Below are 24,586 nucleotides of genomic sequence, written 5' to 3' on the forward strand. Positions count from 1 at the left end.
AGATGGGCAGATGGAAAGACGTCGTCCTAGACTCCTCACTCCTGGTCTGTATTACTCCGTAGATGTTGTCGCCGCAGTCGGTCGGTCATCCGCTCGGATCGGGGTTTAGGCTGAAGCTGGGATTCTCCAGGCGGGACTTTTTTTTCCTTTCTTTCTCTTCATCATCTTTCTGGAACTAAGGTTATCAATCTCTTGGTTTACTGTGTTACGCCGAGGAGTTTTGACTGTGCTCCGCCCTTGTCTAGACACTTCAGACTGCAGAGGTGTGTGTGAGGTGCAGCTTCCAAGGTTCGTGATACTGATTCCTATGAAATCTATCAATATAGATAAACATGCACAATACGTTAAGCTTTCTAGTAAAGATGCAGCTTGCTTGTAATTTTGCAACTACCAGTTGATCTTGGTAGCCAATACCGTGGTTTGCATTATTCACAGAGCCAACTTATTACGTACGTGCCGAGCAACCCTCTGTCTCTGTGTGCATTCGTGTGTAAATAGCGGAGCTACAAGTCCCTGAACTGTTTGCGGTGGTGGTGGTTGTTGACTTTGAATGCGCGCACCGTCGAATGAGACTTTAGCATTCCCATTCCCGTTCTAAGTCAACACAGTTCAAGCGATACCAACACACCGTAAGGCTGCGAACTAAACAACTCAATTCCGAGATGAGATTTTTTTGGGCCACCGCACTTCCCATCGTACGGATACAGATTTAACCCCTCCTTTTTTTCTCCAGCACTCCAGCAACGGCGGCAAAGATGGCCCCGGAGAACCACCGGAGGAAAGAAACCCCTGCCTAGGTGGTCTTCAGGGGACTAACGGGATCAGACTAAAGGAAAGAAAAGAGAAAGAAAAAAAAACACGCGACAGCGGGTTCGGGAATCGGGAGTTCAGAAGCGAGGGGCAGAAACCGCAACCCAACGTGCCCCCTGGTCAAGGACTCAAGGTGTGAAGGAGGGGCGACGTCGGCGGGGTAAGGTCTGCGAGGATAGGGAGCAGGCAGCGCATTGTATCGGGTTTCGTCGCACTTTCCGACCCAAATCGGCTGAGCATTTTCGCATGTCAGCTCAGTCTGTCACCAGCGGCAGCCCAGCCGTCTTCGTTCAATCACTTGGTCGCACACACATACCTACCTACCTACCTACCTTACTTACTTACAGCTTGCACTTTCACTTCCGATCGCGGAACTGCGACTCGACGCGCCGGTCTTCGGACACTTTTTTTTCTCTCTTTCTGCCAATCTATCTCCCGTTCATGCTAGCCTGCTTCTGGCCACCACTCACTCACCCCAACCACTCACCACACCTTTACGAGTTGCAATGATCAATTCACATGTGTCGCAAATCCTCGTCCCTCTACTCCGTATTTTCCTTATCTTGACCTTCAAGTGGCATAATGGAGCAAAAAAAACCACACCCCATGGGTCTATGCAAGACATGGACGCCGCTGCGTCATGGGCCAAAAAGTGACAGCCATCACCCTTGCCCAGATAATTCTCTTAGTGCCGCCATCTGCGCTGCCGCACCAGCATCGACGATTTGGAGAGAGAGAGAGAGACTGCGGACGAGTGGCAGTTTGGGCTTCTAGCGCTGCAGAGCTAGAAGAACTTGGTAAGAAGAAAAAAAACTTGAAGATTTGATCTACCTTACCTCGCTGTATCTCGACAACCTGGCCCAACCAATAAGAGACGAATGATAGGACTACAGTTCGGCTCTTGTCCAAGTGGCACGCCACAACATGCAAGGACATTTCCAATGACAGCAACATTTGACGGGGTACCCTTTATTTTTCCCAGTGACAGACAAGAAAGAAGGGCGAGACACAGAACAGAATCCGTGCATGCGAAAGCATGTGCCAGCGGTGGGGGGATCTTGCGGCATGGGCTGCAATTGTTGGATGACGTCCCCCAGGTTCTGGCCTGTTTGGGACACGCGCGTCGGGCTTGTCGATGGGCTTCATGGAGCGCATTCCAAGGGCTTCAGGCATGTCTTGTTCCCTCTCCCGAACAATGGAGCGTCCGGGCCATCCCTGAGCGAGCCCCTGCAATTCCATTGCGGACTCCTGGTTTCCGCCCCAGCAATACCTGGTTACAACCTGGGCGGCAGCGCAGCTCGGCTCGCCGCCTCCGGGATCGCACCGCTCGCGCGGCAGCGCAAACACCTCTTGTCTCTTTGTGATGGTAGTGAATAATTGACAACTCGCCAGCAAATCAGAGAGCTGCATGAAAGGGACCCTCGAGAAACCCCCGCCGGCCACAATAGCGTGGAAACCCGGGCCCGGTCCCGGCATTCTATCCAGCCTAGAACTCGCTGAGTCTTTTTTACGTCAACCCGCGTGGGTTTCACCCGAGCCCTTTTTTTCTCTTTCTGTTAGCTATGAGACACGACAAATTGTCGGTCTAGCGCCGAATGAACGCGCTTGAGACGTGAGAAGAGAGACGAGGGGAGGAGTCCTATCTCTCTCTCTCTCTCTCTTTCCACCGTCCACGCCCCCCACGGCCGACCCGGACATGTCTTGCTCTCACGCTAGTCCCTGGTCCCCCGCCTGCATCTGCCTTCACCACCAAAGGGCTCCCGAAGCTTGGGGGAGTAGATGACTGGGGTGAACATGGGGCAACGAGACGCTTCGCCGTTGCCAGCCTGTGAGCTCTTACTCGATTCGATTTGGCTCTCGTTTCGATCGACGGGGTTCCCAGATTTGTATATAATCTTGCGGGCGCACCTCCTTCCCCCCATCTTCTGGACTTGGAACTTCATCAGCTTCTCTCTCTGCCAACGACGAACTAGGAACTCATCTTTCAGAGACACAACCTTGAAGCACCACATATATAACATACCTTTAGACCGTCAAAATGTCGAACCTTCCTACCGAGCCCGAGTTCCAGCAGGCTTACAACGGTATGTAACCATCAACAACCATACTTACTCATCGCATCCAACAAGACTAACAAACCATCTATAGAGCTTGTCAGCACCCTCGAGAACTCCTCCCTCTTCACCCAGAACCCCGAGTACAGAACCGCCCTCGAGGTCGTCTCCATCCCCGAGCGCGTCATCCAGTTCCGCGTCGTCTGGGAGGATGACAAGGGCAAGCTCCAGGTCAACCGCGGATACCGCGTCCAGTTCAACTCAGCCCTCGGTCCCTACAAGGGAGGTCTGAGATTCCACCCTACCGTCAACCTGTCCGTCCTCAAGTTCCTCGGATTCGAGCAGATCTTCAAGAATGCCTTGACCGGCCTCAACATGGGTGGTGGCAAGGGTGGTTCCGACTTCGACCCCAAGGGCAAGAGCGACAACGAGATCCGTCGCTTCTGCGTCTCCTTCATGCGCCAGCTCAGCAAGCACATTGGCGCCGACACCGACGTCCCCGCTGGTGACATTGGTGTCTCTGGCCGCGAGATCGGCTGGTTGTTCGGTACCTACCGCCAGGAGCGCAACAAGTTCGAGGGTGTCCTCACCGGAAAGGGCCTTACCTGGGGTGGTAGCTTGATCCGTCCCGAGGCCACTGGATACGGTGTTGTCTACTACGTCGAGCAGATGCTCAAGTACGCCAACAAGGGCACCTTCGCTGGCAAGCGTGTTGCCATCTCTGGTTCCGGCAATGTTGCCCAGTACGCTGCTCTCAAGTGCATCGAGCTCGGTGCCACCGTTGTCTCCCTGTCCGACTCCCAGGGCTGCCTCGTCGCCGAGGGTGACGCTGCCTTCACCCCCGAGCAGATTGAGAACATTGCCGACCTGAAGGTCCAGCGCAAGTCTCTCACCGAGTTCGACCACAAGGGCTCCTTCATGTACATCAAGGGTGCCCGCCCCTGGACCCACGTTGGCAAGGTCGACATTGCTCTGCCTTCCGCGACCCAGAACGAGGTCTCCAAGGAGGAGGCCGAGGCTCTCATTGCCGCCGGCTGCATTGCCATCGCCGAGGGCTCCAACATGGGCTGCACCCAGGAGGCCATCGATGTCTTCGAGGCTCACCGCAAGGAGAAGAACGCCGAGGCCATCTGGTACGCTCCCGGAAAGGCTGCCAACTGCGGTGGTGTCGCCGTCTCTGGCCTCGAGATGGCCCAGAACAGCCAGCGCCTGAGCTGGACCCGCGAGGAGGTTGACCAGAAGCTCAAGGACATCATGACCGCTGCCTTCCTCAACGGCCTCAACACCGCCAAGGAGTACGTCAAGGGTGGTGAGACTGAGCTTCCCAGCTTGGTCGCTGGTAGCAACATTGCCGGCTTCGTCAAGGTTGCCCGTGCCATGCACGACCAGGGTGACTGGTGGAACTAAGCGCTCTCAACCGGCAATTCGGAAGGGACACGAAAAGTTAGTGTTAGTGGCGGCAACCACGTCTAAGGACGATGGGCAGACGTAGTGATGACCTTGAAATTTGGTGTAACGTCTATTTGTGTTTCGGAGCTGGCGTTGGCGGCAGGGATACCTGAGTTGAATCAATACCAATTACTTTTTTTTTTTTGATAAGCAAACCTCTTTACTCTTTGAATGATGACTGGTCGCCGATGAAGTGTAAGCAGAGATCTCAACGGACTGTCACGTTCAACCGCCGTCTTTCCAAGTGCCGACTGAAGGATTGGAATAAGCCGATTCCTTCAGAAGCGCCACTTCGGAAGGAGTGGCGCGAGTCTGAATGGGTGTGAAGAGAAGGTGCTGACGAGAATAGATACTGAAACGAGTGCTGACACTCTGAAGCCACTTCCAACTGCGGCATGGAGCCGGCTTGTCTGCCGTTGATATTTCTACCATCTCAAAGAGCCCAGTGAAGTAACTCACTCAAAGATAATCACCTTGCGAGACCCTACATTAGCGATATCAGTACACTCTGATAGGTTGCCCTCGGATACCAGGCACGTCTGAGGGTCTTTTGAGTAGATGCGTAGCGGCATCTTTCCGCCGTCTGCCGTAAGGACTGCAGCTAGATGACATGCTTGGAGAGTTGAACATAGTGCTGAACGAGAGGAAGACGGTCCGAATTCGCGTTCTGCCTGTCGCTAGATCAATATCGAGAGGGCCGGGATAACGTTGCTAGCTACGAAGCATCTGCCCACGTGGATGTGGCAGTGCAACGACGGGTGAATCGACGTCGATTGTGGCTCACGGACTCGATTTCGACGTGTACCTACTCGACGGCTCGTCTCGTCCAATGTTGGACATGATATAGAATGCCTCCGCCGACCCTAGCTGATGTGGGTGTCACTGGCAAGGCGAGGGATGGGGCTGCATGCGCCAGGCCCGCATCGCCGAGCTGACGTTGGCCAAACAGAAATCCAGAAGCGCCAGCAGTTATCGTTGTTGTCCATTGTGTTTCCCCAATGTGTCCCAGATAGGGATAGTGTGACTGCTGGAAAGAGAAGTTTCCGGGGATTTCACATGTTGTGAAACGATTCGACGATAATGCTGATTCGACCACGGACAAGATCCCGCGCAGCACGACATGTCGATGATGTTTTATTTAACGTCATTTTATAAATACCGCGTGTTTCCAGTGGTGGATTTGTTGAAGAAGGCGTTCCTAACGGACGTAAGGATATGTGTCTCTGGACGAGGTGCATAGTAACGTATCATCTCCAGCACATCTCGCGTCCTGTGACTATGAGGCGTACGACAGCAGTAGCAGAGAAGAGAGGGAGTTCGACAATTCGCCGTACTGGATATGCGTCGCTCAAGCACTCGTTCCTGCTGGTCGACCTTGCATCATGCAATCGAGTCGAGGCGGCGCACGACTGGGTGAGTGGCGAGGCCACCGACGTCGTTGTAAGTCGTTACGGCGCATTGGCCAGACGCTGATGGGTTGACCCCTGCAGCAGCGGCCGTCTGATGTACCTAATAAGTCTGCATCCTCGTGGGCAGTGAAATCAGCCCTACACAGTCCTTGAAAGATTGATTCGTGGACTGTCAAATGATATTGCATGATGATGGTCGACTCGGCACTGGCATAGGTTTCATCGCACGTTGCTGACCGTTGATGTTTTGTCGATCTGCCAATAGCGAGGCAGACGAGGCACGCAGCGATACGGGGCTGGAGATGACCGAGACGAATGATGCAACTCTACCGCAAAGCTGGATGTAAGATGAAAGAGGCACAGTTCAGCCTGACGGTTGCCTTGGGATGTCGGGGGCACTCTGATTGGAAAGATTGGTCGGTCATGATGTACATCTGATGAGACTCGGAAGGCACCGATGGGCTATAAGTGGGGGCCGCCAAGTCGGGATGGCATTAGCGGGGCAGTAGCGGATGGCGCAGCGACCACCCTCCTGCAGGGGGGCCGGACCAGGACCCACTACGGGCCCTTGCCGCAGGCCCGCGTTGTTGGTGCGAGCTTACGGGCTACCAAATTACGCAGTTAGTTGCCAGGGGCCATTCGTGACATTGATCATGGATTAGAACACAGTCAGACGAGACATGTGGGCAGCGATTGTGGCATCAGGAGCCTCGGACTTCGTCACTCATTTGACGCAGAGTCCGCAATTCCGGCCAGTCCAAATTGATATCGGAACCCGGTTCACTACCTATCGTTCTATCATCTCTAACCGCATGCCAATATCATTCGCGCATATCAATGGCCGGCGCATGTTGAGTATCAAACATTGTTTTACGTCTTCAATCCAATGGACATCAGAATGAACTTGGCCACCTTTTCTATTGACTATGCTGAGAAAACGTTGCATATATTCAATGTAAGTCTCGCTTGTTCTTGTGCCTCGCCTCATGTAATGCCTCGCTGCGGCGCATGCGCTTCTATGGATAAATCGTCATCACCCAGCATCAAATTCTGATGTAGCTAGCTTCTGCAGCTTCTGCAGAATAAGAAAAAAGAGGACAACACCTCGTCTATATCAAGGCCAAGGCTGGGTAGCATGAAAATCCTTGCCCAATCGTGGATGATGTCCAGCCGAGGTCACGGCCCCTATCATGTCGAATTCACTTTGCACCAACACATCGGTATAGTCGTAAGGTGATCCTGTCGCACAAGACTCTGGCAGGTTCCTCTTTCAATGGTTATCTCATAGCTCAATGGACGGACTAAGACCAGGCTGGCCAAGTCCACCACTCGATTGTCTCAGCTTCCATGTGGGGGGCAGCACGGAAGCCGATTTTGCTTCAATTCAGACTTGCACTGGTCCAATTGACAGCACCTGGCTTACTTGGGTCTAATAGTCCATTGATGTCTGTATGTCTTGATGCTGCACGAGCGGGCTTTGCAGCTCAATTCCTCTTTAACGGTTGCGGCTGTCTCGTTTGGAAGGGGTCTGAAGTTTTCTGTGACCGGGGCTTCGGTGTCGATTGTGGCTGTCTGGGGTCAATCAAGGGTAAAGTCCAATTCATGGTGGCATTTCCCCGTTACTGAATTCATCATTGACCCCAGGATGCTTTAGGCAATCACTGATTGTTCGGGAAGACTGGTCTGGGAAAATGGGAAGAAAAAAAAAAGATACTTGACGCACGTACCACGTGCAAGTTCCTTTCGGCTGAGCTCTGGAGTGGCTGCCAGTTGAAGACAAGCGGGGCAAGGGTGCAAAGGCCTCACTCAAAGTCCAAACGGGCAACCACTCCGTCGGGTGGAGAAATCTACGACACGGTACGTATTCCTTCGAGTCCTCCCCACTGGGAACGGCTGACTGGCTAAAGCCGAACGGGAGACAACTTTCGACCAGTTTCATTGGCCTCTTTGCGCACACGCAAAGAGCGACGACCCAAGAGACATGTCTTTACCGGCCACTCAGTATCCATTTTTCCGCTAGCTTACCTTACTAGGTAGGTAGCGAGGTTTTCTTTTTTAGAGTGCGTATACGTATGTTGCTCTCACTTCCATTTCTCCTCTCGTCCACCGAGGTAGGTGCCCTACTCTCTGTACGGAGTACTGCTCGTAGCATTCAGCTCGCCCAATCCAACCCTTCAACGGCACCAATGGCACCACCCCATACAATCGTGACAATGTACATCAAGAGGCAGCTTCTTTCTTTTCTGGTCATGAAAGACTCGGTCCGGCCAATAGACTCATGCCGTCTCGGATCTCCTGCAATAGTTGCTGCACACTAACAAATGATTGTCACAGCCCGACTCTCCATCAGCCCTCCTACTTTTACGCAGTACAATCCTACTCCGATTACTATCCACACGACGCTACTCTTATTTTCGGCAACGCCTTCTGCACATCTGCAGCTCTGCATTCTATTGCGCCGGCGCGACCGCCCACTCACACCTCGAGAAACATGGCTCCCCCCCCCCCCCGTCTTCTTCTCCCCGGCTTCAGGACCTCAGCTCGTGCCGAGACGACGGTCTTCTATGTTGCTTGCCCTCATTGTCTGCCCCGTTTCCTCTCAGGAGCCCGATAAACCCGGGCCCGGCTTTGAGTCTCAAGCCCCGGCTTCCAGCCAGCCTCATTAGGTCGGCTCGCTCCAACTTAAGTTCAAGAATGAATGAATTCGGATTCGTGCTCTGCGCCCGAGACACAAGATAGCAGAGCTATCAAACTATGCTAGCCCAAGCTTGCCTCATTTTGCTAATCTCGAGTTCAGTGTCTAGTTACCGTAGACCACATGCTGCCAATGCATTCTCTCATGTTGCTCGTGTTGGTTTGGCTTCGGCTCGAGATCAACGGTCATCTCTTCTGATTCTCGCGCAGCATGTCCTCCACACTTGCATGCGATGACGGATCCGGCACTGGGCCTTGCCGACTTGACGAGCTCGTTCGTTCGTAGCGCACCCAATGCACCTAGCGACCTAGTATCCCCATGTGCCTTTTCGGCAAGGATGTTCCCAGGACCCCGGTCATCCACGGTGGTGTTCCCTCCTGGTCTGACTGGGGTGGGTTCTCTGTTTAGGTATCTACATATGCTAGTGTGGGATTTCTGACTAGGAATAGTTCGTAGCGGCGCATCTCCCTCTGCTTGGCCCGCCGTGGATCCCCCAACGAAGCATTCTTACATCTTCTCCGTGAAGCCCATTTCTCTCTTCCGCCCTTCATTCTGCACTCGTCATCCGCATTCGTCCTTCTCAGCCTTGAAGCGTGTATCTACTTCTCTATCTTGTTGCTATATAGAGTCTTGTGAATTTCTCTCATCCTCAGTCCATAATCACTCACCAACCACATCAACCCGGGATCTTGGCAGCATTATCCTAATCAGCAAAGCCTCTCTCAAGACTATCACATCTGCTCATCAACTTTGCTTTTGAGTATTGTATACCCTGAAATTAGCCACGCTTGGTTTTCCTAGCGCCAGAAGCGCCACACATATGGCTCCAATGGCTACTACAGAGAGCCTCAAGAACGGCACCGAGTCCGGCCCCAGCCATATCAATGTGTCCAAGGCCAATGGATACCACTTGGACAGCAACGGTACCAATGGTCACAACGGCCACAACGGCTCGACTCCCAGATATACCGGCTTCTCGCCTGCCTCTACAGACTCACGCCCACAGACCGCGTCTTCAAAATCTTATCAAGAGGAACCTCCATCCAATGGCATCAGATACAGCAAATCCCACAGGATACCAACGTTCGGAATCCACGAAGAAGACAACGCCCCTAGATCCAGGAGTTACGCCAACATCCGCACATATGCCGACGATGCTCGCAGGCAATACCCTCGCATATCCAAGCCGGTCGAGCTGATGCGCAGCAGCTATGATGTCGTTGTCATTGGTTCAGGGTACGGTGGTGCGGTCGCCGCATCCCGCCTCGCCCGTTGCCAAGATGCCAACGGCAAGCGCCAGTCTGTATGTGTACTGGAGCGAGGCCAGGAGAAGTGGCCTGGTGAATATCCTACTGGAGTCCTCGATGCCTTTGACGAGGTTCACGTTTCCGGCGAGTTTGCCCCTGGTTGGCTCCCCAGCACAACCGTTGAAAGGGGTGACCCGACTGGCATGTACCACTTGATCTTCGGAAAGGGGCTGAATGCTATTGTTGGCAATGGTAATCTCTTATATCCCAAATACAATGGAAACATATTACTAATCAATGAAAGGCCTGGGTGGCACGAGTCTGATGAACGCCAATGTCTTCCTTGAAGCGAACGAGGCCACATTGTCTATGCCCATCTGGCCCAAGTCCATCAGGGAGAACCCAAAGTGTCTGGAGAAGTGTAAGTCATTCGCCTTATGAACATTTTGTAAACCTTTGTATACATCACTGACACCTAATCGTTCAGTTTACCAAAGAGCTCGGGATGTCCTCGAGCCCACCCAATACCCAGATGACTGGCCCGAACTTCCCAAAGTCAACCTCTTCAAGAAGCAGGCCGTCGCTCTTGGCATGTCCGACAAGTTCAAGATGGTCCCTCAAACCACCAGATTCCGCAATGGTCCTAACAGTACTGGTGTGGAGATGTCCCCTTCAGCCTTGACCGGCCAGGATTGCACTGGTGTCAATGATGGCTCCAAGACGACCACACTGGTGACTTACTTGGCCGATGCCTGGAACTGGGGTGCAGAAATGTTCTGCGAGAGCGAAGTTCGTTTCATCAAGAAGGCCGACCCGCGTATTGGCGGCTACCTCATTTTCTTTGCCTGGCACGGACGGAATCGTGGTCACTTCAAGGCCAATCTCCACGGAGACTTGATGTGGGTGCATGCCAAGGAGTGCGTCTTCCTTGGTGCCGGTGCTATCGGTAGCACTGAGATCCTCCTCCGTAGCAAGGAGATGGGGTTGCCCCTGAGTCCCCGTGTCGGCGAAAACATGAGCGGAAATGGCGATATGCTGGCCTTTGGGTATGTTTGGAACTTGCTGCTAAGGGGAACATGCGACTGACAGTCATCAGATATAATATGGACGAGGAGGCGAACGCGATCGGAAAGCCCTTCCCGAACCCATATAACCCCATTGGGCCTACCATCAACTCCGTCATTGATGATCGCGAAGGACATGAGAACCCTCTCGACGGATATGTCATCCAAGAGGGAGCGATCCCTCGTTCTTTGACACCGTTTCTCCAGACCCTTCTGGAGATGATGCCTGGTAGCATCGAAGCCACTGGAGAGCCGTTCCAGGAGAAGGTCCGCTCCGCGTTCGCTCGGTACTCGAGCCATCTGTTCGGCGCGTATCGCCAGGGCGGATCCATGGATAACACTCAGGTCTACCTGGTCATGTCCCATGACAGCAGCCAGGCCATGCTTACCCTCAAGGACGACAAGCCAGTTCTCGAGTTCCTTGGGGTTGGCCGCAGCGATCACGTCCGCAAACTCAACGACTTGCTGGCCAAGGCCACGCAGGCTATGGGCGGAACTTTTGTTAACAACCCTTTCCATGCCTTGATGGGAGGCCAGCAAGTAACAGTTCATCCCATCGGGTAAGTTTGACCTCGAATCTCTCATAAACTACTCTAACAAAACTCACAGTGGAGCTTGCATGGCCCGCGATGATACTGGCGCTTCCGGTGTCACCAACGATGTTGGTGAGGTATTCGCCGGAGATGACGACGAGACCCATCCTGGATTCATTGTTACCGACGCCTCCGTCATTCCCGGTGCCATTGGTGTCAATCCCTTTGCCACAATTACAGCCCTGGCCGAGCGCTCCGTCGACGCTTACATCTATAGGAGAGACCTCAAGATCCACCCCAACAAGAACGGCATCTTGGACCTCTTTGGGGAGCCTCAGTTTGCGCCAAAAGAATCAAATGAAACGGCAGAGACTGAGGTCGAGATTAAGAGGATTGACGAGGCCAGCTCACTCATCCGCCATGCCGACCAGTCCAAGGCTGGAGGATTCGGCTTCACCGAAGTCATGTCTGGTTTCGTCCACCGTGACGATGGGCTGGTGACCGACAAGCAGGCCACTTATGAGCTGGCATACCGGGCGGCCAAGAGCCTTTGCGAGAGCGCCAGATTCTTCCTCAGTGTGCAGGCCTTCAACACGAAGTCCATGATCAAGGAGCCCGACCACTCTGCCATGCTGACGGGTACCTTTGTCTGCCCCTCTCTTCGCGGCTCTCCTTTCATGGTCCAGAGAGGTGACTTCAACCTCTTCATCCTGGACCAGAAGGCACCGGGAACTCGCAATATGACGTACGATTTTGACCTTCGAGGCATACACGGCGAGAAGTACCACTTCCACGGATACAAGGTCGTCGATTCATCTGTTGCCCTGGCCCCTTGGCAGTTCTGGAAGGCCACGAGCACCCTTTATGTCACCATCACCGAGCACAGTCGCGACCTGGAGGCCGTTCACGATTGCGACGAGCCGTGGCGCCGCGGAAAGGTCGTTGCCAAGGGCATCATGCACATCCAACTCGCCGACTTTGTCTCTCAGATCATGACCATGACCCCCACGGGGAGCAGTCTTATCAAGAAGGCCTACAGCGCGGCGAGCTTCCTCACCTACTTCACTCGCAAGTCGCTCTCCCTCTTCCTGGCGCCCTTCACTCCCCTCCAGTATCCCAGCGTCACCTACAACGGTTACGTCAACGACACTCCCCCCAAGGCATCCTTCGTCATCGTCGCACGGGACGGCGTCAAGACGCGCATGCACATGTGGGAGCCGACCAACCCTAACATTGAGACCAAGAACCTCTTCATGATCCCCGGTGCCGCAGTCGATCATCAGATCTACGCCCTGCCCACGATCAAGTACAACGCGGTCAACTACTTCACCCGCGCCGGCTACCGCGTCTTCATCGCTGTCCACCGCATCGGCCAGCTCATGGTCGCCCAGAACAACTGGACGACCTACGACGCCCGCCTGGACCTGCAGGCCTGCCTCGAGTACATCCGCGAAAAGTACGCCGACGGCAACTCCAAGGAGAACAAGGTCTACTGCATCGCCCACTGCATGGGCAGCGTCGCCTTCTCCACGGGTCTCCTGGACGGCACCATCCCCTCCAACTGGGTCCACGGCATCACCGGCAGCCAGGTCTTCATGAACCCCATCTGGGCGCCCCTCAACATGGCCAAAGTCATGATCGGCCCCGTCCCCATGGACAAGCTCTACAAGATGGTCCTCGGCAACTGGTTCTCCTGCAGCACGGCAAAGGACGACAGCTTCCTCCAGCGCGCCCTCAACGAGGCCCTGAGGCTGTACCCGGAAGAGCGCAAGGAAATCTGCAACAACGCAAGCTGCCACCGCTGCACCCTCGTCTTCGGCCGCTGCTGGAACCACAACAACCTCAACGAGGCGACGCACCGCCAAATCGACCGCTTCTTTGGCGGCGTCAACATGACGCAGCTCCAGCTGCTGATGAAGCAAGGCTTCGAGGGCCACGTCATGACAAACGGCCCGCTCTTCCGCCCGCTCACGACGACGGAGAACATTCGTCGCCTCCGGGGCGTTCCCGTCATGCTCTTCGTCGGCCGGGATAACGCCGTGCTCACGCCCGAGGCGACGGAGCGCACGTACGAGATCCTGTGCGATACCTTTGGCTCGCACGGCGGAGACGGCCAGGGCGGGCTCCAGTACCGCCGTCGCGTCGTTCCGGGGTACGGACACCTTGACTGCTGGATGGGTCGCAACGCGTGGAAGGACGTGTTCCCGTTTGTCAGGGAGGAGGTCGATCGCGTCGTTCGCGGCGAGGAGTACCAGTTTGACGACCCTGATGATAAGTTCTCTCGTATGGTGGACAGCGGCGAGCTGCTCTACTAAGTGGGAAAACTCATCATTGTACCATCTTGTTGTTCGCGGCCGTGTTTACCGGGTTTCGGGACGTCTCTCACCAAAGAGTCGAAAAGCACTATCGATACCCCTCCATTCCTTATCAAAATGTAACAAGAGCGTGGGGATAATAATCTGAGGTTGGGATAATTTTCAAAGCGTTGGACAGCAAATTGGATTTAGACGGGCGGATAAAGGGGGAAATTTCACACTCACTGAGGTGGACTGGAGTTTGGGTTGGATCTTTGTCCTTTTTTGTTTTCTTAGGACACAGAAGCAGAGCATGCTCGCATCTGCATCGTTCATTCCGTAAGAGGTATTTCAAAGTTAGGTACCGAATACTCAAACCTATCGGCATCGAAAAAGCCACAGATACTGTACAGAAACGCCAGTGACCTTGCCGATTTCCCAGTTTCATACACACATTAAGTTCGTCCTTCTTGACAACCGCACCCATCAAGTCCAACATGATACAGACAGAGGGATCTCCCTCAAAGACAGTCGTACTTGTACATCATGCTTTCCTTTCGCATGAATAATCATCTCACGACATCTCACTACATATCACGCAGGGGCTTGACGTAGTTAGCTTCCAGCGCATCCCGGTCAACCACCCCGGCCTTCCTCTCGACCATCTGCGGCGGCGTCCACGACTCATCAAAGACCAGCCGGACATCATCGCGATATATGAAGCTCTGGCGGTGCCACTCCTCCTCACTAGATGCCTCGATCCTGCCCAGCGCCACGTCAAGCTGCTCCACGACGACGCCAGAACCGTCGTCTTCCCACGCGATCCAGGCCATCGTCTTGCCGCCTTCCACGTCAACCTTGAGTGAGGAAGAACCCCACTCGAACGTCCCGCTGGTGAACCCCGGGGCGGAAATCTCAACGATCTGGCCCCTCCGCCGCTTCTGCTGGTTCGTTGCCGCGGACGAGGTCGATGTGACAACACGGGTAAGCTTGACTTCGAAAACGCCCTTGGCCGTCGCGAACCCTCCCCTCGCGAAGCTGAGCCACTTTGTCAAGTGCGGGCGAACAGTCCACTCTGCTCCAGCAGGGGCGAGAAGTTGGATCCCCAAAATCTCCGAGGTGAGGGCGCTCGTGGGGCCCGAGGACCAGCCGTGACAGTGGGAGTTACGGGCTGCGGACCTGTAGGCTGGGTACTGCAAGCCGCCGTCGACCATGAACCCCTCAGCCAGTGTACTGTTTGTGAAGCCTGGCCCGTCAAGGAGGTAGGACCACTCGAGGAGCATCAGCTCGACGGCGGAGTCGTGCTCCTCGGCCGCAGCGTGGGCGAGGAGCTCAAAGGAGGAGACAAAGGGCGAGATGACGTTGGGGAATTCGACTGCTGGCGCGCCGTATTTACCCCAGCGGGATCGTAGCTTCTCCGACACACCGGCACGTCGGGAACGCGGTGTAGCACCAGAGATGAGAGCCCAGCTGTTGCCGTCTTGGGGTTCAGTGTGCTCGGGGCCGCGACAGCCGCGTCGACCAATGTTGTCCGAGTAGAGACCGGTATCCCCGCAGTAGAGTTGCTGGATGCCGGCATTGAGAGCGCGGCGCACGCCCGACCAGACCCCTCGCGGGCGCGCCGCGGGGCTATCGTCGTGAAGCCACTCTGCTAGTCTGATGCTCTTTTCCAAGACGGCGCTGAGGATCGCGCTGGCTTCTAGGTTGTGGCCCGTTATTCCCGGGCGCAGCCAGTCTGCGGCGCTGGTGACATGGAGGAGGCCGGTGTGGTCGACCTTGTCGATGCTGACGTTGAGAGCCTTGACGTAGTCCGGCCAGCGTTCTGCTAGCCAGTCCAGGTCGCCAGAGTACTTGACGTAGTTGTAGGCGCCCAGCAGAGTGTGTAGGTGATATGTATCACTGAACTCGCCGTGAAGGCCCAACGGTGGACCGGCCCATGGCAACGATCCGTCTGCGTACTGATGGTCGAACAGTACGTTGAGGGCATTGCGGACGGCTACCATGTCATATGTGCTGACGGCAATACCAGGCACCGCAATGAACATGTCGCCGGGCCATACAACGCGATCACGCTTTGCGCCATCAGTCGTGACGGCCGTGCCGTTTGCGATTGTGAAGTTGGAGTACCAAGAACCTGTCGGCGACTCGTTATGGTCCCAGTCGCGGTTGTAGTCGATGATGGCCGATCCTTCTCGAGGGTCGATAGTCGAGAGCTGGAGAGTGTATGCGCCGGCGTACCAGATGCGATTGAGCATGTCGCTCGAGCTGTGGAAGTAGCCTGAATACGCACGACCATTGGACTGCGAGGGAAAGGCGGTGCAGTTTACCCAGAGGCCTTTGAGCGTGACCCAAGGCTTCTTGTACGGGTCTCTGTCGACGGCTCCTTCGAGTGACGCTTGTTCCTCGTCTTCTCCCAATACTACCTGCCCCTTGGGCCGCGGTATTTCAACGGAATGATCGTCTTTGAGGACAGGGTACTCCGGCATCGTCAAAGTGAGGTACTTGAAGCCACCCCGTATAAAGTCCTTCCCCACGCAGACTGTGCCGGTCTTGTCGTCAAACTCGAAGTGTAGCGGCAGGTCTCGGTCTAGCTTCTCGGTCGTGGTGTCCGGCTGCGGTCCGGCATACAATGAGGACTCGGAATACGCCAGGGAGATCTCGGGGTCGTTTCCGGTGGACGATACATCGAAGCATACACTATCAAGTAGCCACTGATTAGCAAGGTAGATGCGCTCTACGGGGAACAGGGCCCGGGAACGAACCGTCCAGCAATGTTTTCCTCAAACTCCAGCGTCAACATCCCGCCAGGGCCGATAGTGATGCCGTGTTGGAACGTCCGTCCCGCTTCGACGCCGACCTCCACGGCCTCGAGCCCCGACGTCGTGATGTTCCCCTCTACATTCCATATGCGATGCGGAATGATATGAGTTTTTTCTGTTGGTGCTTTTATGTATCTCTCCCAAAATCCCCTAAAGACCGGCGTGTCGGGGAGACTATTCGGATCGATAAACGGAGGCTCCAGCGCCGCCAGGACCACGCGCGGCGCCAGCATCGAGACGAGGGAGGCCCATTTCGCGGGCGGTGTCGTGGACTTCATTGCTTCGGCTCAGCTGGGACACAACGAGCGTTACAATCGACAAAAGGGAAAACAAGGTCGACGAATTTAGTTGTACATTCAATAAGTCGAGGCCATCCGGAACAGAAATTCTCGGGGGAAGGTTTTAAATCGGAGGTCGTTGTGCAGGTTGAAAGTCCGGAGGCTGTAAGGGACGGGCGCCCTGGTTGAAAGGGATCGACGCACGAGCTATGGTTTTTACTCACGAACAGAGTCCGTTGCAGATTTGGGGGGGCAGGCACCACCACCTCGAGGTCGTTGCACCTGTGACCTGCAGGCCCGCGTGCCGAGCTAGCTACCTACCCCGCGTCCCACCCCCGGCCCCGCAGCCCCCGGCCGCCGATCGTCGCGAAACTCCATGCACCTATCCATTCCGGGGCATACGCAGCCACACACTCCACTACCCGTACCTCATCCACATCCCACTTGTGGGTGTGATGCCCGTTGACAGCCATATCTTACTCGGGGGGAATCCATTTCACAGACCGGTATCCCTTGAAACGAGACTCATGAGCCTCCAAATGTAAACGTACGTGATGGCAAAAGCCGTCGAATGACTAAGTACCTCCCGTCACCTATATTGAACCACCTGGAAGTGGGGTTGCAGCAGAAATCTCCCAGTTTCAGACCAGACCGAACCCGAGACATTCGTAATCCACCGTATTCCAGACAACTACCTTGTCTCATCACGGCAAATGAAGAGTTTTGAAGTTCAAGACGGGGTTCACTTACGATAGAACGGAAAACCCGAGTAATGACACTACGCGGCCAGCCATTGTACGCGGCCTTGTTTCGGCCGGATCGACTGTATGCATTCACATCCTATCCACGTCGGCTGTGCTTGAATACCTTACTCGAAGTAAATATGTGGGACGCTTATGACGTGTGTTGCGTTGCGTTGCTTCACTCTAATTTTTTTGCCTCGATATTGCGCCAGCATAGGTAACCCACAAATATACCACCCATTCTATCATGCGTCTAGTCCGTCCAGCTCTATCAGCTTCGCAACCAGCTTTATCACCTCGTTGTTTGTGAGATCCAGCCCAGGGTTCTCAATCTTCATCGCAATCACGTCATCGACCATGCCCCTAAGTCTCGAAACCAAGACTCCCAATCGCGCCCAGCCCCGAAGGCGTACCCATTCGTCGACAACCAGTCCTCGTCCCAGCGTATCTAGACTGATAGCACCGGAGAACAATAGCAAAGTGTAGGCGTTGAAAGCTGGTTAGGGGTTAGCATGGTAGTCTTGACTGCCAACGAAACGAACAGAAACTTACGTGTAAGATCTCGAATGAATGTCTTGCTGGTGGAAATCATCGTAAAGTACGACATGAACGAAGCGTTACCCGTGAACCCCTGACTACCAAAGAGCGTACTGCTGGGATGTACAAACACTCTGCCCTGCTCCTGAGCAAAGTACTTGATCAACCTTGCCTCCGGATCCAACTCCTTTGCACCGGAAACCGTGCTGGTGAACTTCTTGTCGGGGTACTGGATCCGCGCAATCTGCGGGTTGAACGCCGAAGCCGTGATCGCACGTAACAGAGTCATGCCGCCGGATTTACTCTGGCTCTGCCCAGCGGCGGATTTGCTCGTCTCGACGATACCGATTTCCGCGAGGGCGGAATAGTACTGCATGCGCGTCGCCGATATGTCGTTCAGCGTAAGCCACGAAAGGAAGTTATCGTCGCAAAAGTTGCGAAGCTGCCGTTGTCCCACCCCGTCGCCGCGCATCTCGTCCCACTGCTTGAAAGCCTCGAGATCAGTGAGCAGGTCGCCGTCCCCGTTGGAGAACTTCATGCGCGCGTCCTTTGCCTGATCGCGCTTGTCCGGAGGCGACATGAAGGGACTGCGGGTGCTGAGAATGGCGGCAATGGTGACCGAGTCGTCCAAGCAGCCAAAGATGGCACCGTACACCATGAGTTTGGCGCATCGTAAATCGGCGGGAATCATGGCTAGTTGCTGACCCAGTGCGGTCATCTCGTCTCCGTCCAACGCACCCATTCTGCGCAAGAGCTTGATCGCGCCATCGACTGCTGTGCTATCGGGCGGCGTAGGCGACTGGGAGAGGAACCCGGCCACATTTCTCATACCCATGGCTCGTACGGACAGACACATCTGCTCTAGCGGCACTCTTCTGATCTCCGGGTCCGGCCGTTCAGCCATCTGTTGCTCGAGATTCTTGGTGTACAGCTTGTAGCACTTGCCGGCTTGGACTCTGCCGGCACGACCACGCCGTTGCTTGCACGCCGCTCGAGAAGCCCAGTTCTCCTCCAACTTCCTCATGTTGTTCACGGGGTCGTATGTAGTCTCCTTCACCTTGCCGCTGTCGATAACGGCAACGATGTCATCAATCGTGATTGAAGTCTCCGCCACGTTGGTGGCAACCACAATCTTTCTCTTGCCATGTGGCGGACTGGTAAAGACGCGTTTTTGCTCTTTGGTCTCCAACGAGGCATGTAGAGGTAGAACGTGCAGCGAGGAGAAAGACCGCAGAACGCCACATGCCCTGTTGATCTCTGCCACTCCGGGTAAGAAGATGAGAATTCCGCCCGACTTGCCCGTATGAGACAGATCCGCGTCAATCTCCCGAACGGTCTCTGCTAGGAGGTCGTAGTTGATGCGATGGCCCAGCTTCTGAATCACCTTGCCCATAGCATCGCCTCGTCCGCCGTCTCCATCAATCATGTCACCCCTGAAACCCGTCATGTTGATAATGTCGTCAAGGTAGAAATCGTCGACGGGGTACGTTCTTCCAGCAATCTCGACCATGCCGACATCCAGACCTTGAGAGGTGAAGTAGTAGTTGAAGGATGCGGCATCGAGTGTGGCACTCATGAGCACCAACTTCAGGAGGTTCCTCCTCGTCTTCATAACCTCTCTGACAATGGTGAGAAGGAAGTCTGTATCCAGACTGCGCTCGTGGACTTCATCGATGACAATGTGACTGACATCTGCAAGCGACGCCGCGACATCTTCAATCTTCCCACCAGAAGTCTGCAGCCTCCTCAGTAGCACACCGGTCGTCACGAATGTGATCTTTGTGTTGTTGCTTCTACGATTCTCGCCACGGATAGCGTAACCGATTTCGTCACCAACTCTGCTACATCGCTCCTCAGCGACACGGTCGGCCAAACCAAGCGCGGAGATTCTCCTGGGCTGCGTCACAAGCATGTTGACACACTTGCCCAGGCCTCTGTTGTACAAGTCATCCAGAATGAACTGCATCGACTGCGTTGACTTTCCGGAACCAGTCTCACCACTGATGATAGTGACGTGATTATGTTCGACGGTCTGAACAATCTTGTCACGAACCTGCCACGCAGGTAACTTTTGACGCTTCGACATCATCTTCTCCCACGCGGGATCCTCCGTTCTTCTCAACCAGTCGTCTCGTGAGCGTTCGTCAGGTGTCCACGAGATTGGCTTAGGAGCTCTCTGAGATTTGTTCGAGGCTCTCTGCGACCGGGCTTCGTTGGGTACCTCGGACGCCGTTGAAGCTACCGCTGAAATGTCTGACAGTTTTCCTGGCCGTTCAATGATGTCGTTGATATTTTGCTGGATCCAGTCAATGGCAACAAAGACCTTCATAGGCTCCTCCCAGTAAGAGTCGTCCAGATACCCAATGGTTTGCTTGATAATCGACAGCTTAATCTGTGCTGGAAGAGGAGCCACGACGGCAAAGTTGAGCTGAGCAGGGTAGTTCGGCGTCTTGCGAACCTGAACGGCCGCCTCTACCGGCTTCCCTGCGTTCTTGACCTTTTCAAGCTTTACTTGGATAATGTCCCCTGAGGTCTTCTTGAACAGATCACCAAAGGAAGACTCCATCGCAGAAACTTCGTCGTCCCAGAGCTCATCCGCCGAGACACCGGGGGGAAGAAGATCTTCCGCGGTTGACCGCGACTCGTCGCCCGATACTTGTCCCAACAGGCGAAGCTGAAGGAGCTCGGCCGCCCGGCCTTCGCTGCCGCCGGCCTCCTCAAGAACGCGGGCGCACAGGTCAAGGGCGTATCCTGATTCCGAGAGACGCTTGATAACAGCCTCCTTTTTGAGGTCCATGGATGCGACCGAGATACCCGCCGCATAGCTTTCCGGCAGTGCCCATCGCGGCAAATCGTCCTCGGGAACGTGGATCAACAGCCACTCAAGCGTCTCCTCGCGATCCTTGCAGATCCCCGTGGCTTCCTCAACGTGACTTCGTCGAAAGCCCAGCTTGCTGAGCTCCTCGACAATCGCCTTCTTCTGCGCCGCTGGTATTTGAATATTGTTTGGGTTCCAAACAACATACTTTTGAATCAGCGCCTCGACCTGGGTTCGCGAGCGCTTGCCCATCTCAATCTTTGGTGCCGTCACCCAGCCCTTCATAGCGTTTGCGCCGGCCAGCCCAGATGCGCCGGGCATCGACTTTGCCTTCTCCTTGGCCGCCTCCACCTCCTTGCGCTTCTTCTCCGCCGCAGCCTTGGTGTCCTTCCTCTCCATGAGTGTCTTGAACGGGTCCGCGTCGTACATCCACGCCTTGCCGTCCTTTACGTCCTGCTTCTTGATTTCCTGGAAATCCTTCCACATGGACTTGTAGTCAGGCGGCAGCACCATGTGCTTATTCTGCATGCTGCATACCCTAAAGAGGGCATACGTGGCAGCTGCATGCCTGGCCTCCAGGGCAGTTGGCCTGGTGAGCAGATGCTTGAAATCCGGCGCAATCTTGAACGAGTCCAGGGTCATGAGCTCCTTCGTCTTGGGATCCTTCGCGCTGAGGATGATGAAGCAGGCATATCCCTCGGGCGTCTTGCGCATGTCGTAGACTGGCTTCTCCCACTGCTGCTTCTGGCAGTACTCGTTGAAGAGGTTCTGCGGCAGCTTTCCGGTCCACGACGACCCGCCGATGATCTGTTTGACGGTGGGCTTGTTGGCAGCTGGGCCGGCGGCCTGCTCCATGAGCGATAAACCGGCAGTCTTCTTGCCTTTGGGGCCATCTTTGGACGACGATGCGGCTGCTTGCGCCGCCGGGGCTGGCGCGGCGGCCTTGTCCTTCCCCTTGCCTTTCTTAGGCGGTGCCATGGTTTGGCGGCGTATCTAGATGTTGTCTATGGGCAATTCTGGGCCATGGAAGATGCTGTTGGCGGAGAATATGAGAAAGCGGTGGATTTGATCGTGAGCCAGATCAACTGGATAGGGCGTCGTCGAATGAGCTCGTTGCGATGTCACTGAAAGCACCGGGAAATTTTATTTGCCCGTGGATTCCCCAGCACTGGTTGGGTGGTTGTTGGAGCCCAGTTGCAGAAAGCCACTTGCCGTTAGCGGTTACAGACGCGGTTTGCAGTGGCCACTCAGCGACCTTGACGTCGGGTCCTGGCGGCTGACACTGGATGGAGGGGCACGGCTCCTCCTGCAGCTCCCCCCCCCGCTGTGGGTACCTCGATTACGGGCGATGAACCGAAACTCCTTTGAAGGGTCCAGCCGGATCTCCAATCTGCCTGATGCACATTCATCATCACCGTCGTGCCTAGACAGCCCTTGGTCGCAACGAGGGCGCAAGTCACAGCTTTCAAGCTACGGAGCCCTTGTTACCATTATGACCTAAAGTGAAGGATGGCTCATTGAATACACACTCTGGGCGACAAGCAAAGCCTCACCCACGCCCAGCTCTTCCCATCAGCAAGGCAGACATGGCGGGCACAGACTCGGATCCCGAAGACGCCATCACCCAGGGTGAGATCCAAGGAACCGCCGCTACACCCCAACAACCGCGAAATGCCTGTAAGCCACCTTATACAAACGTCCCCAAAAATATCGCATGCATTCTGATTTTCGCGCGCCCAAGTCGCAGAGCTCATGACACGAAAGCGCAAGCCCGAACCGATTCCAGAACCCTCTAAACCTTTTTCTCGCAACAAGCCCCCTCATAGAAGCCGCGATGCCCTTGGTGCATATATCGAAAACCCATCCTCCTCTCCAGCCTCGCGAGTGATCTACCACAATGACGATTTCGTCGCCATCAACGACCTCTACCCAAAGGCCAGCGTTCACACGCTGCTGCTCCCTCGATCCTCCAAGCACAACCTCCTCCACCCCTTCGAAGCTTTCGACGACCCCGAGTTCCTGGCTACGGTACAAAAGGAGACCTTAAAGCTGAAGGATCTCGTAGCTAAAGAGCTACAACGGCGGTTCGCAAAGGAAAGCAAAGCCGAGGCAGAGCGAGAAGCCGTGCTCGACGGACGCGCAGAGCCGACAGGCACCGAGCTTCCCGAGGGTCGAAATTGGCACGCCGAGATCATTACTGGCATACATGCGCATCCGAGCATGAACCATCTACACGTCCACGTGCTTTCACGAGACATGTATTCCGTGTGCTTGAAGCATCGCAAACACTACAATTCCTTCAATACCCCTTTTCTGGTCAACGTCGCTGATTTCCCACTGGCCCCGGACGATCCCAGGCGTCATCCTGGCCACGAGGGCTACCTCATGAAAAAAGATCTTGTTTGTTGGAGGTGCGGTGACAACTTCAAGAACCAGTTTGTGAAGCTGAAGGAGCACCTCTCAGAAGAATTCGTCCAGTGGAAAAAGGAATAAACACAGCTAGACCACAAATGCGATACGCAGTGGCGCGAAAAGGGGAGGGCCAAGTGAGGAAAAGCAAAACGCGGAGCAGCACAACCTCGGCCCAAACGCAGAGGGTTGCGCCATCACAATAACAACCATAGAAGGGTGGAGACAAAATAGTCTCGTATTCAGCAAAAAGCACGGTATCTCAGTAACGGTCAGTCTCGGACGCGCGGTCTGCAGGCGGGAGAGGACCAGGACCGTCATCGACACCAAGCCCACTAAACAAATTGGAAGCCATACCCCAACGCCCTATTTTGTTTTTCCCAGTGTCCGCCAGACGAAAAATCCCAAGATCCCGTGCGAAATGTAGCAAAAGGTCTTCCCCTTTCGTCCGTTGTATTACTGTGGATAAAGATTTCTCGGTCAGCCGAATATTCCTCGTATCATTCTCGATGGCAGCCAGGGACGCACCTCTTCGGCAGAGTCCGCGACGTCGGAGGGCGACTTCATCGCGGCGTCTTCCTTAGTTTCCTGTGCTTCATGTATTAGTGAGCTGACGTTCATACTCGTACGCGAGCCGGAAGGAACAAGGACTTGAGCTAACCTTCCTCTCCGTCCTCCGAGTCGGAGTCGGCGGGAGACTCCTCTTTGGCAGCCTTGCCCTTCTTGGCAGACTCAGCCTTGGGCGTGGCAGCGTCAGACTTGCGAGGACGGCCACGGCGACCAGCAGCGCCGGCAGATTTTGGTGTCGCTTTCTTGGGCGTGGCAGACTTCTTGGGGGTAGCCGCGGTCGCGTCGTCGGCCTTCTTGGGTCTACCGCGTGTCTTGGTGCCGGTCGTGGCAGCGGGTGCGACAGCCTTCTTCACGCCTCCACTGCCTTTTGGGCGTCCACGAGGACGTCCCGTGGGGACGTAGGGCGTCTTCTTCTGGCCATCGGCTTTGGGGGGTCTTCCGCGGCCGCGCTTCACGGGTTCCTCAACAGTTGGCGCCATTGTAGATTGTGTGTATGTGTGTCGAACGAAAGTTATATGCGAGGAAAAAAATGTGATAAAAAATACGCAAGAAATCAAAGGTCGTAAACAGCCCCTCGAATTATTGTACAATTCTTCCCCGCAATGGTCGAAGAGAGACGGGGTTCGCGAGTATGGGGAGAGAAAGTCTTGGAGAGAGTGAAGTGTGAAGGAGAGAAGGAGAGCGGACAACGTCTCGGTGCCAAATGTGCAATTAAGGTCCAATGCTCGTAGCGCGGAAGCGACCCTGGTGGGTGGAAAGCGCGTTTGCGCGTCACTCTCGCGCGCATGGGGAAGCTACCACCTAAGGTTCGTTGAGCACCAAAGGTAGGTACCCGCTTCTGGGGTAGGTACCTTCCA

The 24,586-nt window shown here is 55.0% G+C and overlaps 7 protein-coding genes across 7 annotated transcripts; 3 read left to right on the plus strand and 4 right to left on the minus strand.

The window, feature by feature from the left end:
• Positions 1–1,682: 1,682 nt before the first annotated feature.
• BDP81DRAFT_8636 (uncharacterized protein) lies at positions 1,683–2,567 on the minus strand. Its single transcript, XM_060596405.1, has one exon. The coding sequence runs from the start codon at positions 2,284–2,286 to the stop codon at positions 1,780–1,782; it is 507 nt and encodes a 168-aa protein (XP_060451755.1). The 5' UTR covers positions 2,287–2,567; the 3' UTR covers positions 1,683–1,779.
• Positions 2,568–2,848: 281 nt separating this feature from the next.
• BDP81DRAFT_306200 (glutamate/Leucine/Phenylalanine/Valine dehydrogenase) lies at positions 2,849–4,271 on the plus strand (the record flags this gene model as incomplete). Its single annotated transcript, XM_060583254.1, has 2 exons — positions 2,849–2,894; positions 2,959–4,271. 2 exons carry the CDS (start codon positions 2,849–2,851, stop codon positions 4,269–4,271), a joined length of 1,359 nt encoding a protein of 452 aa, XP_060451756.1.
• Positions 4,272–9,237: 4,966 nt separating this feature from the next.
• Positions 9,238–13,576, plus strand: BDP81DRAFT_305377 (glucose-methanol-choline oxidoreductase; the record flags this gene model as incomplete). Its single annotated transcript, XM_060583165.1, has 5 exons — positions 9,238–9,916; positions 9,969–10,085; positions 10,152–10,710; positions 10,761–11,288; positions 11,338–13,576. The coding sequence occupies 5 exons, from the start codon at positions 9,238–9,240 to the stop codon at positions 13,574–13,576; spliced, it is 4,122 nt and encodes a 1,373-aa protein (XP_060451757.1).
• A 566-nt stretch (positions 13,577–14,142) lies between these two features.
• On the minus strand, positions 14,143–16,859 carry BDP81DRAFT_401737 (Six-hairpin glycosidase-like protein; the record flags this gene model as incomplete). Its single annotated transcript, XM_060588818.1, has 2 exons — positions 16,318–16,859; positions 14,143–16,252 (listed from the first exon to the last, which is right to left on the minus strand). The coding sequence occupies exons 1-2, from the start codon at positions 16,650–16,652 to the stop codon at positions 14,143–14,145; spliced, it is 2,445 nt and encodes an 814-aa protein (XP_060451758.1). The 5' UTR covers positions 16,653–16,859.
• Positions 16,860–17,466: 607 nt separating this feature from the next.
• Positions 17,467–21,907, minus strand: BDP81DRAFT_337698 (helicase associated domain-containing protein). Its single transcript, XM_060585976.1, has 2 exons — positions 17,948–21,907; positions 17,467–17,891 (listed from the first exon to the last, which is right to left on the minus strand). The coding sequence occupies exons 1-2, from the start codon at positions 21,726–21,728 to the stop codon at positions 17,641–17,643; spliced, it is 4,032 nt and encodes a 1,343-aa protein (XP_060451759.1). The 5' UTR covers positions 21,729–21,907; the 3' UTR covers positions 17,467–17,640.
• A 469-nt stretch (positions 21,908–22,376) lies between these two features.
• Positions 22,377–23,408, plus strand: BDP81DRAFT_8695 (HIT domain-containing protein). The gene has a single exon (XM_060596414.1). The coding sequence runs from the start codon at positions 22,503–22,505 to the stop codon at positions 23,241–23,243; it is 741 nt and encodes a 246-aa protein (XP_060451760.1). The 5' UTR covers positions 22,377–22,502; the 3' UTR covers positions 23,244–23,408.
• A 231-nt stretch (positions 23,409–23,639) lies between these two features.
• Positions 23,640–24,208, minus strand: BDP81DRAFT_388615 (uncharacterized protein; the record flags this gene model as incomplete). Its single annotated transcript, XM_060587154.1, has 2 exons — positions 23,640–23,752; positions 23,821–24,208. 2 exons carry the CDS (start codon positions 24,206–24,208, stop codon positions 23,640–23,642), a joined length of 501 nt encoding a protein of 166 aa, XP_060451761.1.
• Positions 24,209–24,586: the final 378 nt, after the last annotated feature.

The sequence above is a fragment of the Colletotrichum phormii genome, assembly GCF_030913505.1.
Source record: "Colletotrichum phormii strain CBS 102054 chromosome Unknown BDP81scaffold_1, whole genome shotgun sequence".
Classification (NCBI taxonomy): Eukaryota; Fungi; Ascomycota; class Sordariomycetes; order Glomerellales; family Glomerellaceae; genus Colletotrichum; species Colletotrichum phormii.